Below are 13998 nucleotides of genomic sequence, written 5' to 3'. Positions count from 1 at the left end.
ATGGCTTCTTGCAACTTCTTCAACCCTCAACAAATTGATGATCCTTTCCCACTTCCCACCCAATTTTCCGTATATGATTATGATTATTATTCTTTCTGGTAATCTATTTAGATTAACTCGTTACAAGTTACAACACTATACTATATATACTTTTCTTTTTGTGAATTATTTGCATTGCCACTGTGCTCTGCATTTATTCATTTTCAATTTATATTTCAGTGGAAACACTAACGAATATCCACCACTGGGATGTTGGGCACACGAGTTTTCAATACAAGACATGGAGTGTTACCCTTCACTTCCGTTTTATGAAACTCTTTCCATCGAGCCAATTTCAACTATTAAAGGTATATATATCACCATGATGAGTTTCTTAAAGTTTTTTTTTTTTTGCTTATTAGATTCTTATACTACTATAGCTACTTATATTATACCTTGTCCTTATATATATGCAGACTATGACTTTTATGATATCAAGAAAGGGTTTTCTGTCTGGAACGAAGTGGATGCCGGCTTTGATTGTTCAGAAAAAGTTTCATCATCATCATTACTTTCCAACAAAAACAATGAAGAAAATAAGAGCATCCGGAGGGTTATGAGTAAACGAGTTTGTAGAGAAGAGAGAAGTAGCAACAGTACGAAAATGTTATCAAGGAAGATGATATCGGAGTATTTCTACATGCCAATTACTCAAGCAGCGAAGGAACTTGATGTGGGCTTAACTCTTTTGAAGAAGAGATGCAGAGAGTTAGGGATTCGAAGGTGGCCTCATCGAAAACTTATGAGCCTTCAAACCCTCATCAATAATGTTCAGGTCCCTTCATTACTTCACATTATTCTATTCTATTCTTATATAGATGCAAATTCTAAAAGCTATTAAGAACATTCTTTTTTTCATTTCTTTTTTTTGTTACATTTTATGAACACATATATACTAATGTTTGATGGTGATACCATGTTTTTGTGTTTTTATTATTTGAGGTAACAAATTAAAGATGATGTTGTATTGTTTACATATTTTGGGGTTAATGTATTGTATAAACTAATTAAAAGTTTACATTATTATTATTATTAATCCTTTAATTATTGTAGTAATTAAGGATACTGATTCGTGCAACGTTTTGTTTTGGGGTGTGATGGGGTTATTGAAGGAGTTAGGGAAGGAAGAGGGGAGAGAGAGTGAAGAGAAGCTAAGGAATGCAATTGAGATATTAGAGAAGGAAAAGAAGCTTCTGGAAGAAATGCCTGATTTGCAACTTGAAGACAATACCAAAAGGCTTAGACAAGCATGCTTCAAGGCTAATTACAAGAAGAGGAAGCTCATGATGGGTTGTACTTCTTCAAATTCATCCATGGAATCTTCGTCTTCATCATCATATCATATTATTGGACATAATGCATTAAGAACTAGTCAGAATAACACAATGGGTGGTGTTGAATTTATTAGCTTTGATGATGATGAATATCAAGAACGAGACATCAAATCTGTGTTGTCTTTGCCTTCTTTCTCCCACAACATTCAAATGTGTTCTAGCTATATGTTTAATCACCCAAGTGGTGAATGATCAATTGGAGAGTGGTGGTATTTTGTTTTGTTTTTTTATTTTTTTCTTTTTGGCCCTTTGTAAAGGTGTTGTTCTCGCTTCTGGTTTGAATGAAGCACTTTTGTTTTTCATTCTTCGTCTTTCAAGTTAGAATGAATTAAGTATTTTCATGGAACTATCTTTTGAAAGGAAATGAGTTCAATAGCATGAAAGAAAATTTAATCGTAAGATTTTTTTTTTTCTTTGGGTTAATTATTAGATGCTTCCTTTTCCTCCGCCATAAGATGAGTTCACTATATTGTTTCTATATTCTTGGCCATGAATCTTCCGTCTAAAACTAAGTAAGTACTTTGTTTTATTCTTTTAACAAAATGGCTCATTTTTTTTATATGAAAAAAAATTGTGTGTAATTCATCATCATGAATTATTGGTGTATTCTTTTTGAATATGAATTAATCTTTTTTTTTAATTTTGAGTAACAAATTGGACCATTAAATTTGGGAGAGTAGAAAAATCTGAGAGTCAGATTTCGTAGAGTTACAAATCTGAGGATCAGATTTGTATATTGAAAAAAATTTAAAATAAAAAACTCAAATCTAACCTTCAAATTTGTATTTTTTAAAAAAAAATTTAAAACCATAAAAAAGAAATTAAAAATACAAAGCGTAACAAAATAACAAAAAAATCAATAAGTGATCGTATTCGGTTAATTATAGAATTCTCTTAAAATCATTGCAATTTGTTTGAGTATCACTTAAAAATTGAAAATTTGTACTTTTCATTATTTTCACAGAGAAATATTGAAAATACACTTAATTTAGGTTTCTTTACTTTTACGTTAACTATTTCTTAACTACATTTTTTTTACATCATAACAAAACCGCTTAAAAATTTTCATGAATGCAAATATATAATGGCAGAATGTACATAGTATTTTTTATTTAATAAAATAGTATCTATAGTTTATAGGTATACCATTTTCAATTTTGCATGATATTCTTTATATCCTTCTCAAATAGTGTCGTTGGATAAAAGCTTTTCTAAATTATGCTATAAAATGATGAATTTTCACAATGTTAATCGATGGAAAGAAATAAATAAAATAGTAAATTTCACAATACAACGAGGAATGCTAATGCTCGGTAAAACTATGTTTGTTTAAAAAGAAATGAAAAAAAAAAATATATTATTTTTTATTATTTAATTAAAAAAAATTTAAAAAAATAGATAAAAAATTAATAAAATCTACTAATTTTTTATCTCTTTAATATTAAAAAAACTTATTTTTTTATATTTTTAATATTATTTTTATTTTTTTTAATATATTTTATAATAAAAAATAAAATTATTTTTTATATATATTTTTTATTTTTTTTACTCAAATATATTTAAATAAAATAACCTAAATTTTGGGAGCGTTTACGAATGATAACCAATAGAAGGGAACAGGTGGTAAATAGAATTTAATTTTTTTTTTCTTGTCATTTTAAAACAATATTATTATTAAAAATTTAGAAATATTAGATTTTTTACTTGGCGGCGTAGTCAGTTCCCTTTCCTGTATTCTACTATTCTGTTCTTCAATCTTGAGAGCTTGAAATCTTTGCTAGATTCCGCAAATGAAACAAGTTGTGTTCTTCCACAACCCTTGGCTCCTTGCAGCGCCAAATCCCCAACGTCTCTCTCTTTCACTTTCTTCTTTTATTGCCATTCATCTTCTTCATCACACCACCAACCCACCGGAGCAACCTCCCCCGAAGTTATGGTTACCTCCTTTTCAGCAAAGTAAACATGACCAACCAACACCCATCATGGAGTTGGTCATTTCCGCCATAAAATCTGCTTCTTACAAGACCCATCTTCTTCAATTACACGCTCATATTCTCCGCACATCTCTTGCTGAACACCCTGCAGTTTCTCTTCACTTCTTGAACCGTGTTGCTCTCTCTGGCCCATTGCAGGACCATAGCTATTCCCACCGTTTCTTCCAGAGCTTTACTTCCCCTTTTGTTTCTCATTACAATACCATGATCAGGGCCTCTTCTATGAGCGATTCACCCCAAAAGGGTCTCTTATTGTATCGAGATATGAGGAGAAGAGGTGTTTCTGCAGACCCATTATCTTCCTCTTTTGCTATTAAGTGTTGTATCAGGTTCCTGTGTCTTTTTGGAGGGGCACAGGTTCATTGCAATGTCTTCAAAGATGGACACCAATCAGATAGCCTTTTGCTCACTTCTCTCATGGACTTGTATTCACAGTGTCAGCAATGTCATGATGCATGCAAGGTGTTTGATGAGATTCCCCAGAGGGATACCATTGCTTGGAACGTCATGATCTCTTGCTTAATTCGTAATAAACGGAGTCGGGATGCTCTGAATTTGTTTGATGCCATGCAGAGCTCAAAGTATGGATGTGAACCTGATGATGTTACTTGTTTGCTTCTTCTTCAAGCTTGTGCTCATTTGAATGCCTTGGAATTCGGTGAACGAATTCATAGATACATCATGGAACATGGTTATGGTGCTGCTCGCAATTTGTCTAATTCTCTGATATCTATGTATTCTCGGTGTGGTAGTTTAGATAAGGCTTATGAGGTATTCAAGGGAACTTGCAATAAAAGTGTGGTTTCATGGAGTGCGATGATTTCTGGTTTGGCAGCTAACGGATATGGGATAGAAGCAATTGAAGCATTTCAAGAGATGCAGAGATTGGGGATTTGTCCTGATGATCAGACATTCACTGGAGTGCTGTCTGCTTGCAGTCATTCTGGATTGGTTGATGAGGGGATCTCATTTTTCAACCGCATGAGTCGAGAGTTTGGGATTACACCCAACATTCATCATTATGGCTGCATGGTTGATCTCTTCGGTCGCGCTGGTTTACTTGATAAGGCCTATCAACTGATTACCTCAATGGCTGTGAGGCCAGATTCAACAATATGGAGGACCTTGCTTGGAGCTTGCAGAATTTATGGCGACGTTACACTTGGCGAACGAGTTATTGAACACTTGATTGAATTGAAGGCTCAAGAAGCCGGGGATTATGTTTTGCTCCTGAATATTTATTCTTCAGCTGGTCACTGGGACAAGGTAGCAGAAGTGAGAAAACTTATGAAAGAAAAATCAATCCAAACAACACCTGGTTGTAGCACAATTGAGTTGAAAGGAACAGTACATGATTTTGTTGTCGATGATGTTTTGCACCCAAGAAAAAGCGAGATTTATAAGACGCTGAATGAGATCAATAAGCAGCTGAAGATTGCAGGTTATGTTGTTGAGCCTTCATCTGAGTTACATAAGATAGATGACAAAGAAAAGGGTTATGTGCTCTCTTATCACAGTGAAAAGTTGGCTGTTGCTTTTGGGGTTCTTGCTACTCCACCAGGCACAACACTGAGAGTGGCCAATAATCTCCGACTATGTGTTGATTGCCACAATTTCCTGAAAACATTTTCCTGGGTTTACAACCGTGATGTGGTCCTTAGGGACCATAATCGGTTTCACCACTTCCGTGGAGGGCTCTGCTCCTGTAATGATTATTGGTAAAGGTAACCCTTGAGCTTGTCATAGGTTTGCAAAACCAAACACTAATTTTGTGAAGTTTCTCTAAAGACATACTTCAAATGGAGCACTCCCCTCAAGGCAAGTTTTCTGAAACCAAACGGCAAACACCACCTTTAGCAAAGCTTTGCCTCTGATGCAGATATGGTTGGCTTTATTCAGAACTAAGCACCATTCACTTGTTAGTCTATAAAACCAAGGGGCTTATCTGAATTTGTCTCAAGCTGTTGAGTTGATCACTTTGTATATGACTGTCCTATTAAGTGAGGCACATGGTGATGATATTGGATACTTGCCACTCAGACATGAAGGAGGATATTTGTGTTTGCCACTTGATGGGTTTGGTAGTGGCATTTTCGAGATATTTTGTTCATACTGAGGATGTTTATCTAGGATTTGTCGACATAAAGAAGAGGTTATTATTAGACATGCAGCAAGGAAGGCGTCTCCAGTACTCTCAGGCAATTCTTTTGAGTACCTCTTACTTTTGAATGATTATGACTATATTCAACAAACAATTTTCTTTTTAGTAAGTCCATATAGTTATGTCTCCAGTACTCTCAGGCAATTCTTTTGAGTACCTCTTACTTTTGAATGATTATGACTATATTCAACAAACAATTTTCTTTTTAGTAAGTCCATATAGTTATGCAAACGTAACAGCAATAAATCAATGGTCCTACTATTATTCCCAAATGATTTTCTGCACATTTACTGTTTTGAGTGAAATTCCAAGTACACAGGAAATATCTGAGCATAGCCCTTACAAAAATTTTAATTGACCTAATATTGATCACTAGCCTTCAAGTTGATCAAAGTAAGCATAACTTTTTGAAATATAACACAATGAGAAATTAAAGCTTCAAGTGTACCAATTTTACATGATAACAATGATATATTTTGATATTTCTGACAAAAAAAACTAGAGCACAATTCAGTAACAGGAATGGAAACTCATTCCCTATCTACCAATAGAGCTGGAAGCAAAATTGATAGTATGGAAAATTTTGCATCCCAGGTAGTGAATGCAGTATGATCCTACAATGAAATCCTCAACCTAACTTCTCTAAGAAGTATTTATGCTCAAAGAAAGAAACCCAGAATACCTTGAGAAACAACCTTTTGATTTTCTATTCTAAGGGACAACAGAGATGATAAATTGAAGGTTTAAGCAGCAACTGTTTGCTTCTGAGCAAAAGCAATTCCCTTTTCGATGCTGGCCTTAAGTTCCGGCTTAAGTGCTTCCAAAGCCTTCTTTTCATATTCAGTCAACCCTTGGAGATCAGATGGAATCAAAGCCTCAACTCCTTTCCGGCCGAGTTTGACCCTTGAAGCAAAAAATGGAAGTTCAGTCAGGTCTGATTGTACAAACGAGCACTCATACACGTCCCCATCTCCATCGAGAGCACGAAGAGACGACTCAACGAATCTAGCAGCCGCATATGCCATAGACAGAGTAGCAGATCCGGCACCAGCCTTTGCTTCAACAACTTCTGTTCCTGCATTCTGAATCCTGACAGTTAACTCTTCAATCTCTTCATCAGTGAAACTCGCGGAGGGCTTTGTCTTCGACAGCAGGGGAAGTATGGTAATCCCAGCATGGCCCCCAACAACAGGCACATCAACATCAATCAGCTTCAGGTTCTTCCTCTGAGCAACAAATGTGTTCGCCCTGACAACATCCAAGGTAGTAACACCAAAGAGCTTCTTAGGATCATACACACCCTTCTGCTTCAGAACCTCGGCCGCAATAGGCACCGTGGAGTTCACCGGATTACTGATGATGTGAATAAAAGCACCGGGGCAATTATCGGCCACAGCGGAAACCAAGTCCCTAACAATGCCAGCGTTGATGTTGAAAAGGTCATCACGAGTCATCCCTGGCTTCCTTGGAACTCCGGCGGGGATAACAACAACATCAACCCCTTTCAAACAGTTAGCCAACTCAGCAGCTCCGGTGAAATCCCTCACCTGCGAAGGCGTGTTGCAGTGGCTGATGTCAGCAGCAACACCCTTGACATTGGCAATATCATAAAGGTGCAAATCAGAAACCAGCGGGGACATCTTGATGAGCAGAGCGAGAGGCTGGCCAATCCCTCCGGCGGCACCGAGAACTGCGACTCTAAACGATGCCTGAGGCTGAAGATTGTAGTGGATAGTCCTGTCTTGCGTTTGTGCCTTGGATGCAAAAGATGCTCGGAGGGCGAAAACGGTTTCCTTGCCGGAGAACGATAATTGGGACTCCAATGTGACGGAAGATGAAGCCTTGAGGCCGCAGAAGTTCTTGAGGGGGTTCTTCGAGTTAAACCTAAGTCCTCCGAGAGGCTTCGATTGAGAGAGAGAGGTTCCTCTATGGGTGGTTCCAACGATGAAGGTAGGCGCTGTTGCTGAAGCCGCCGCCGCCATTTGAAGCTTCCTGAAACAGACAAAACGCAACAATATATTATTCCAATAACAGAATCGTCAGAAAGGCGTAAAACATGGAATCGATAAAGGGAGGGTAGAAGAAATCAGATCTGGAGTGAGGAAAATGAGATCTGAGAGCGTACCTGGGAATCGGAGTGAAGAAGGTGAAAGTTGAGACTGTAATTTTAAGAAGGAAGCTGGGGTTTGGAATTTCCGCCTATGGTTCTTTCTTCGTGTTTAACGATACCGGATTCTTGGCTAGTAGTATGGTATGCAATATATATATAAATACACCCTGTTCCGTCACCAACCACAAAAATGCTATTTTCAAAAGTATTATTTAGTGTGTGTTTGTATTTACGTTGGATAAATTGGAGTTTAAATAGAAGTAATTTTGTAGAATTAATTTTAGGTAAAAGTGAATTTGTGTCAACATGATTTATGTTTAATAATTTTTACTAAAATTAATTTTAATAAAATAAATATTATTTGGATAATATTAGTTAAAATCACTTCTAAATAAATAATTAATTAATTACTAAAAAAATATAATATTAAATTATAATATTATTTTTTAAATATATTTAATTTTTTTATATTTTTTTAGTATATTTTATATAGTATTTTTTATAGTATTTTATTTTAGTATATTATAATTTTTTATTATTATAATAAAAATTAATATTTATTTATGAAACTAAAAATAACATAAAAGTTGACAACTTTTTAAGTATTTTTTATAGTAAAAATTAATATTTATTTATTACATTAAAAATAATATATAAAATTTTTTTTAAATACTCTTAATAATTTTATTTTTATTATTATTTTAGGTTCTAATTTTTTACAAGTTATATTTTTATTATTATTTATAATTAATTTTTTATTTAATTTATCATTTTTAATAGAAACAATAATACATATTATAAAAAATTAAAATAGTAAATAGTGCACAAAAATTAGAATAATTGTTTTGATATTCTCAGTATTTATTTAAAAAAAATTATGAAAAAACCAATAATAACCAGCAACAAACCTAAACGTAGGTTGAGTAAGCAGAAGCTATAATTTTTTATTTCTAGTAAACGAACTTTTGGGATGTAGAATCACGTTGGCGTTTAGAGAAAAAAAGTTGTCAAACATCAAAGATCAGCGTTCAAAGCATTGAAACGCACTTTTATCCTCTCCAACAGTGTTTCACAAACACACCCTTAGTCACTAAAATTAAACAGTAAAATCTGTTATATATAGTTTAATTATTTTTAATATATATTTTATATTTATTATTAATTTTAATATACACCTAATATAATTAAATTAATTTACCTTATTTTTTACTTAGAATATGGATTTGAACAGGATCCATATGATAACACAAAAATATTAGAGTAAACTATAAAAATTAAAGCTCAAATCAGTTGATTAATTAGTTAAATTGTGAACCGTTAAAGATTCTGATTCGGTCAGAAATCAAAATCGTCTATTCTAAAATCAATCACTATTGGAATGTTAAATTGGTCAGAAATCGCCCGATCAAATCGAATTAGGATCGGTTGATTTTCACATTTTGCACCAAAATGGCACTAGTTTGTGCTTTAAAAAAAGAAAGAAGAGAAAACAGAAACTCTAATGACCTAATCCTCTTTTTCCTTTATTGAGCAATGAGCACTCATTCACTCACAACTACTAGCAACTAGCAACAGCATCAAGCTCCTCCATCACTCCGTCAATTGCTTCGTTCAGCTACCACCTTTCTCACTACTATCATCTCCACCACTGTTCGAAGTCACCGTTCACTTGCTCTCGTTACTCCGTCATTCTCGTCCACTATCATCTCCTCACTTTGGCACTTGCTCTTGTCTCGCGTCGTTCCTCCATCGTGCAAAGTCATTGTTTCGCCGCGCCAGCTCTGTTCCACCACACTCTAGCCCTTCTCTACTTCAGCCATCCAGTTCTCCCTCACCTCTGTGCTCTAGAAGGTATTCTTCTTAAGATTGTTAATCTGTGATTTTTCATTTTTCTTTTTTAATTATTGTTGTCATTATTCTGGTTTGGTTTAGGATTGTCAATGATGTTGATGATGTTCTTGAATCTTGATTCTTATATTGTGTGGTTCTATTGTTAATTTGTTATGGCTCTGTTGTTATAGTGACTGATTTTCTTTGATTCTGTTATGGATTTATGATTCTGTTGTAAATTTTTTTGGTTGTGTACCTCTTGTTGTCATTCCTCTAGTTTGGTTTAGGATCGTCGATGATGTTCTTGTATCTTGATTATGATATTTTGTGGTTTTATTATTAATTGTTATGGTTCTGTTGTTATAGTGACTGATTTTCTTTGATTCTGGTATGGACTTATGGTTCTATGGTGAATTTTTTTTTTGGTTGTATATTTATTGAGGTTGGCATTTTATGATTGGTTATTTTTTTATTATTTGACTTTTGAATTTATTTTTAGACGAGATTATAATGTTGTGGTTGTATAGTATTTTTAATTTGGATGATATTTTGAAATTTATATTAGTCTATAGTTATGTTTTAGTATGTTTATTTATATTTTATTTATCATTTTATTATAAAATAATTTTTTTTTGTTGAACCACGATTAAACTGGTTGAACTAATAAACTAATGAAGTAATAACTAGAGCGATTCGTTGACTAGTACAATATTCGGAACCTTGACAAAAATGCATCCAAAAATATTTTTGAATTTTATTATCAACAAAAATGCTTTTAAATAATTTTAAAAAGTACCAAAAATACTCAACTATAATTAGAGATATACTCCTTTAATGAAAGAATATGATGTGGCTCACTTACCAATATAAAAATTTCATTTGCCATATAAAAAGTTTTATTTGTTACATTAATATTTTCTTTTAATGTAGAACGTCTCAGTTCACATGTATATATTTTTTGTCACATTTTAAAATAATTTAAAGATATTTTTATCGATAATAAAATTTAAAAATATTTTTATTAATAAAAAATAATTTAGGTACATTTTTTTGTTGTTTATCCAAAACATAATATACAATTAATTAAATTAACTTAGTTAAGAAGAATTTCATAATTTCAATATGTTTCAATTATTTCGTGTGATTATTTGAAAATGGACAATTACTTATTTGCAAAGAAATATCATTATTCATTGCACATTTAATATTAAAAATAAAAAAGAAAAAAATGGATTATCACTAAACTCTTGCAAAATTATAATTTTGATGTAAATTTTTGCAGTTATTCTAAAAGAAATAGAATATTTTTATTTTTAAAATTTGATAATTTTATATTAAATATATATTTTTTTAATTTTAATTGTGATTGACCAAATTTTTTTAAAAAATAAAAAGAAAAAATCAGAGATTAAATTTTATTCTGAATTTTTTTTGTGCATCTTCTAAATATTTATTCAAATATTGACACAAAAATTTAGATCAAATGGACAAATCATTTGCTAAAGATAAAAACTTTTGGTGGCTTATTTTTTCTAATATGGAGAGTTTGTTGGTATTTTGAGTGGAAATATGTATTTTGGTGTATTTGTATGTTGGTGGACGTGTCAGGTATGCAACACCAACACATGGGGGCATACTGACGCAGCACGTGGATGGCAAATTGACACCACGTGGGGGCATGTTGCTGACATGCCATTGTATGATTCGAGGGCAGCTTCAACACGTGGGGGCGTGTTGATGATATGTCGAAGTGTGATTCAAGGGCAGCTTCAGCACATGGGGCGTGTTGCTAACATGTTGCTTTGTGATTCGATAGCGATGCAACACGTGGTGTGCATGTTGGGTACTTTCTCTATATAAGGGCAAACTCGGTACCATTTTATTGCAAAGAAAAGAGTTGTTTGAGTGTATTTCTGGTGTGATGGAGGGTACTGCAAACTTGGTAGTGTATCGCAACAGTGAGATTATATAGAATACTCATGAGGAAATAAAGTTTGTGTGTCAGAATCCATTTTCGTTTGTGGTTCCATGTACCATGATGTTCATGGAGCTTCAGAATGGTCTCTGTCAAAGCATGGAGAACGGTATGTTAAGGAGAGTGAGCAGTATTCTGTATTAGAATCCTGTTATAGTCTTTGATGGTCTAATACAGTTTGATATTATGCCGATCATTAACAAAGCGAGTATGCAGAATATATTCTATATTCAATGGCAGACTCAGGTGCAACAGCCACAGATTGAGTTTTATGTTGACTTTGAAAACGTAGAGGCAAATGAGATTCAAAATGATTCAGATATAGTGGATGATAGAGCTGCAGTGTACGAAAGAATGAACAGTTACAACGAAGAAGACTTCGAAGCTACTTATGAAGCCGGCGATGAAGACGAGAATGGTGATGTGGGAGTTGAGGCAGCAATGGAGAGTGTAGTGGTTCCTTCTGCAGTTAGTCAACTGATGGATATTCCATCTTTTATGCGTAATTTGAATTTTGACGCGATGCATGCATCGGAGTTCCCAGAATATGTAAACATAGGTACGTGTGATGAGTGAATAATATATTTTTCTTAATTTATATTTTGGATGGATCAATGAATGATGATTTTTGCTTTCTATAGGTGTTGCTAATCTTGAGGATGGAGAGTTCAGGATTGGAATGGAATATAGTTCTAGAAAGTCGGTCGTTGCAGCAATTAGAGGTTATACTATCTCTAGAGGAATCAACTACAATGTGTATGAGTCTGAACCATAGACGTTCTATGCAAAATGCAAGACGTATGGGTGTGGGTGTAATTGATTAATCCGAGCCAACTTGATACGGAAAAAAGGTTGTTGGGAGATATGGAGATACAACGGTAGGCACACGTGCACCATAAGAACGATTTCACATGATCATTCCAAGTTGGACTCGGATACAGTTGCTGAGGCTATAAGGCCATTGGTTGAGACTGACCCATCCATCTAGGTAAAATCTATAATTGCGAAAGTCTAGTCAAGGTTCAACTACACTATCAGTCACCGCATATTTTGAAGTTTCAACCCATGCATTAGAGCGTTCAAGAATTGCAAGCCTCTAATTCAAGTTGACGACACACACCTTTATAGAAAATACAAAGGTGCACTTTTGGTTGTTGTAGCACAAGATGGTAACCAGAACATTGTGCCTATCGATTTTGTCCCAGTGGAGGGGGAGACCGCTGATGCATAGCACTTTTTTCTGAGTAATTTACAAAGGCATGTTGTTAGAAGAGATGGTGTGGGTATAATCTCAGACCGACATGAGTCAATCCAAACAACAATAAATCGTTCCGGAGGTGATTGAAAACCTCCAAGAGCATGTTGGATGTTTTGTATTAGACATATCAGTAGCAACTTCTTAAGGGCATTTAAATTTTCTCACTTGCAAAAGTTTGTGGTCAACAGTGGATATTCAAGGACGGTGGAGGAGACATCAACTATAAGAGGTTGCAAGAGCGAGGTGAGGCATATGTCTGGTGGTGTGATGCCATTGGACTTAGAAACTGGGTATTGGCATTTGACGAGGAACATCGATGGGGCCACATGACGACAAACCTTGTCGAGTGCATTAATTCAGTGCTAAAGGATGCCCGAAACCTCCCTGTGTTGGCGCTTGTCTGAGCAACATATTATCGCTTAAACGAGCTATTTACGCAGAAGAGTGTCGAGGCTCACGATTGCAAGTGGGCTGGATTTACTTTCTTTGCTTTTGCACAACAGCGGATAGAAGCAAATATGCAACGTGTTGGAAATATAGTTGTGCACCGGTTTGATAGACGAAACGAGGTGTTTGAGGTGTGTAATGCCTAATGGAAAGTTGTTGGCAGTTGATCTTGCACGACGGACGTGTGACTGTGGGCACTTTCAAATGGAACGACTACCATGTTGACATGTTATTGCTTACTGTGCCAACCAGAAGTGCCTCGAATGGTAGTTGTATGTGAATGATGTGTACATGATAACAGAGGTTCATAAGGTCTACAGATTTGAGTTCGTACCATTAGGTGATCCAGAGACATGGCCTACTTATCCAGGACTGACATTGGTTGCTAACCCCGCCTTGCAGTGAACGTCGAAAGGTCGTCCCAAATTGACCCGATACCTCAATGAAATGGATTCACGAGAAATGCATGGTCCTCGTATATGTCTTCTCTGTGGTAGACAGAGTCATAGTCGGAGTCGATGTCCTCAGCGTGCTGGACCGAGTGGAGTTGGTGATGATGTTGGACCTTAGATCTTTTTTGGTTGCTGTGTTGTATGTTTAGAGTTAATTTTATCAGTCAATGTTTTTTAGGTTCATCGTGTTCGTATTTTTCAGTTATTTTTATCAATTAATGTCTGTGTGCGTCGTCTTGTTTGTATTATTAAGTTACATGTTAACTTTTGTGAGTTATTACAGTTGACAGTTTCTGAGATGATAATTTCAAATTTCATACAATGGTCTTAAAAAAGGTTAATTAAAAATTACATTAACTTAATTTCGAGACCATAATTTAAAGTTTGATAACGTAAAC

At 34.6% G+C, this 13998-nt stretch overlaps 4 protein-coding genes across 5 annotated transcripts; 3 read left to right on the top strand and 1 right to left on the bottom strand.

Moving 5' to 3' along the window:
* LOC130935466 (protein RKD3-like) lies at positions 1-1565 on the top strand. Its single transcript, XM_057865226.1, has 4 exons — positions 1-98; positions 220-347; positions 456-814; positions 1152-1565. The coding sequence occupies exons 1-4, from the start codon at positions 1-3 to the stop codon at positions 1563-1565; spliced, it is 999 nt and encodes a 332-aa protein (XP_057721209.1).
* Positions 1566-3165: 1600 nt separating this feature from the next.
* Positions 3166-5870, top strand: LOC130937585 (pentatricopeptide repeat-containing protein At3g47530). The gene has a single exon (XM_057867091.1). The coding sequence runs from the start codon at positions 3356-3358 to the stop codon at positions 5087-5089; it is 1734 nt and encodes a 577-aa protein (XP_057723074.1). The 5' UTR covers positions 3166-3355; the 3' UTR covers positions 5090-5870.
* Positions 5771-7769, bottom strand: LOC130937601 (malate dehydrogenase, chloroplastic). Its single transcript, XM_057867092.1, has 2 exons — positions 7654-7769; positions 5771-7520 (listed from the first exon to the last, which is right to left on the bottom strand). Exon 2 carries the CDS (start codon positions 7508-7510, stop codon positions 6272-6274), a length of 1239 nt encoding a protein of 412 aa, XP_057723075.1. The 5' UTR covers positions 7511-7520; positions 7654-7769; the 3' UTR covers positions 5771-6271.
* A 1298-nt stretch (positions 7770-9067) lies between these two features.
* On the top strand, positions 9068-13780 carry LOC130937617 (uncharacterized). Of its 2 annotated transcripts, XM_057867094.1 has the most exons (3): positions 9068-9489; positions 11077-12002; positions 12085-13780. In XM_057867094.1, the coding sequence occupies exons 2-3, from the start codon at positions 11630-11632 to the stop codon at positions 12216-12218; spliced, it is 507 nt and encodes a 168-aa protein (XP_057723077.1). In that variant the 5' UTR covers positions 9068-9489; positions 11077-11629; the 3' UTR covers positions 12219-13780. The 2 variants fall into 2 exon arrangements, with proteins under 2 accessions (XP_057723077.1, XP_057723076.1); XM_057867093.1 differs by lacking the exon at positions 9068-9489 and having other exon boundaries at positions 10935-12002.
* Positions 13781-13998: the final 218 nt, after the last annotated feature.

The sequence above is a fragment of the Arachis stenosperma genome, chromosome 1, assembly GCF_014773155.1.
Source record: "Arachis stenosperma cultivar V10309 chromosome 1, arast.V10309.gnm1.PFL2, whole genome shotgun sequence".
Taxonomy (NCBI): domain Eukaryota; kingdom Viridiplantae; phylum Streptophyta; class Magnoliopsida; order Fabales; family Fabaceae; genus Arachis; species Arachis stenosperma.
This window is presented reverse-complemented; position numbering and strand designations above follow the sequence as displayed.

Bases quoted from the DNA above. Each gene is read 5' to 3' on its own strand.
- LOC130935466 (XM_057865226.1), top strand. From the start codon at position 1: ATGGCTTCTTGCAACTTCTTCAACCCTCAACAAATTGATGATCCTTTC. The intron at 99-219 runs GTAATCTATTTA...TTTATATTTCAG, and splicing joins TATGATTATTATTCTTTCTG to TGGAAACACTAACGAATATC. The intron at 348-455 runs GTATATATATCA...ATATATATGCAG, and splicing joins GCCAATTTCAACTATTAAAG to ACTATGACTTTTATGATATC.
- LOC130937585 (XM_057867091.1), top strand. From the start codon at position 3,356: ATGGAGTTGGTCATTTCCGCCATAAAATCTGCTTCTTACAAGACCCAT.
- LOC130937601 (XM_057867092.1), bottom strand. From the start codon at position 7,510: ATGGCGGCGGCGGCTTCAGCAACAGCGCCTACCTTCATCGTTGGAACC.
- LOC130937617 (XM_057867094.1), top strand. From the start codon at position 11,630: ATGCCGATCATTAACAAAGCGAGTATGCAGAATATATTCTATATTCAA. The intron at 12,003-12,084 runs GTACGTGTGATG...TGCTTTCTATAG, and splicing joins CCCAGAATATGTAAACATAG to GTGTTGCTAATCTTGAGGAT.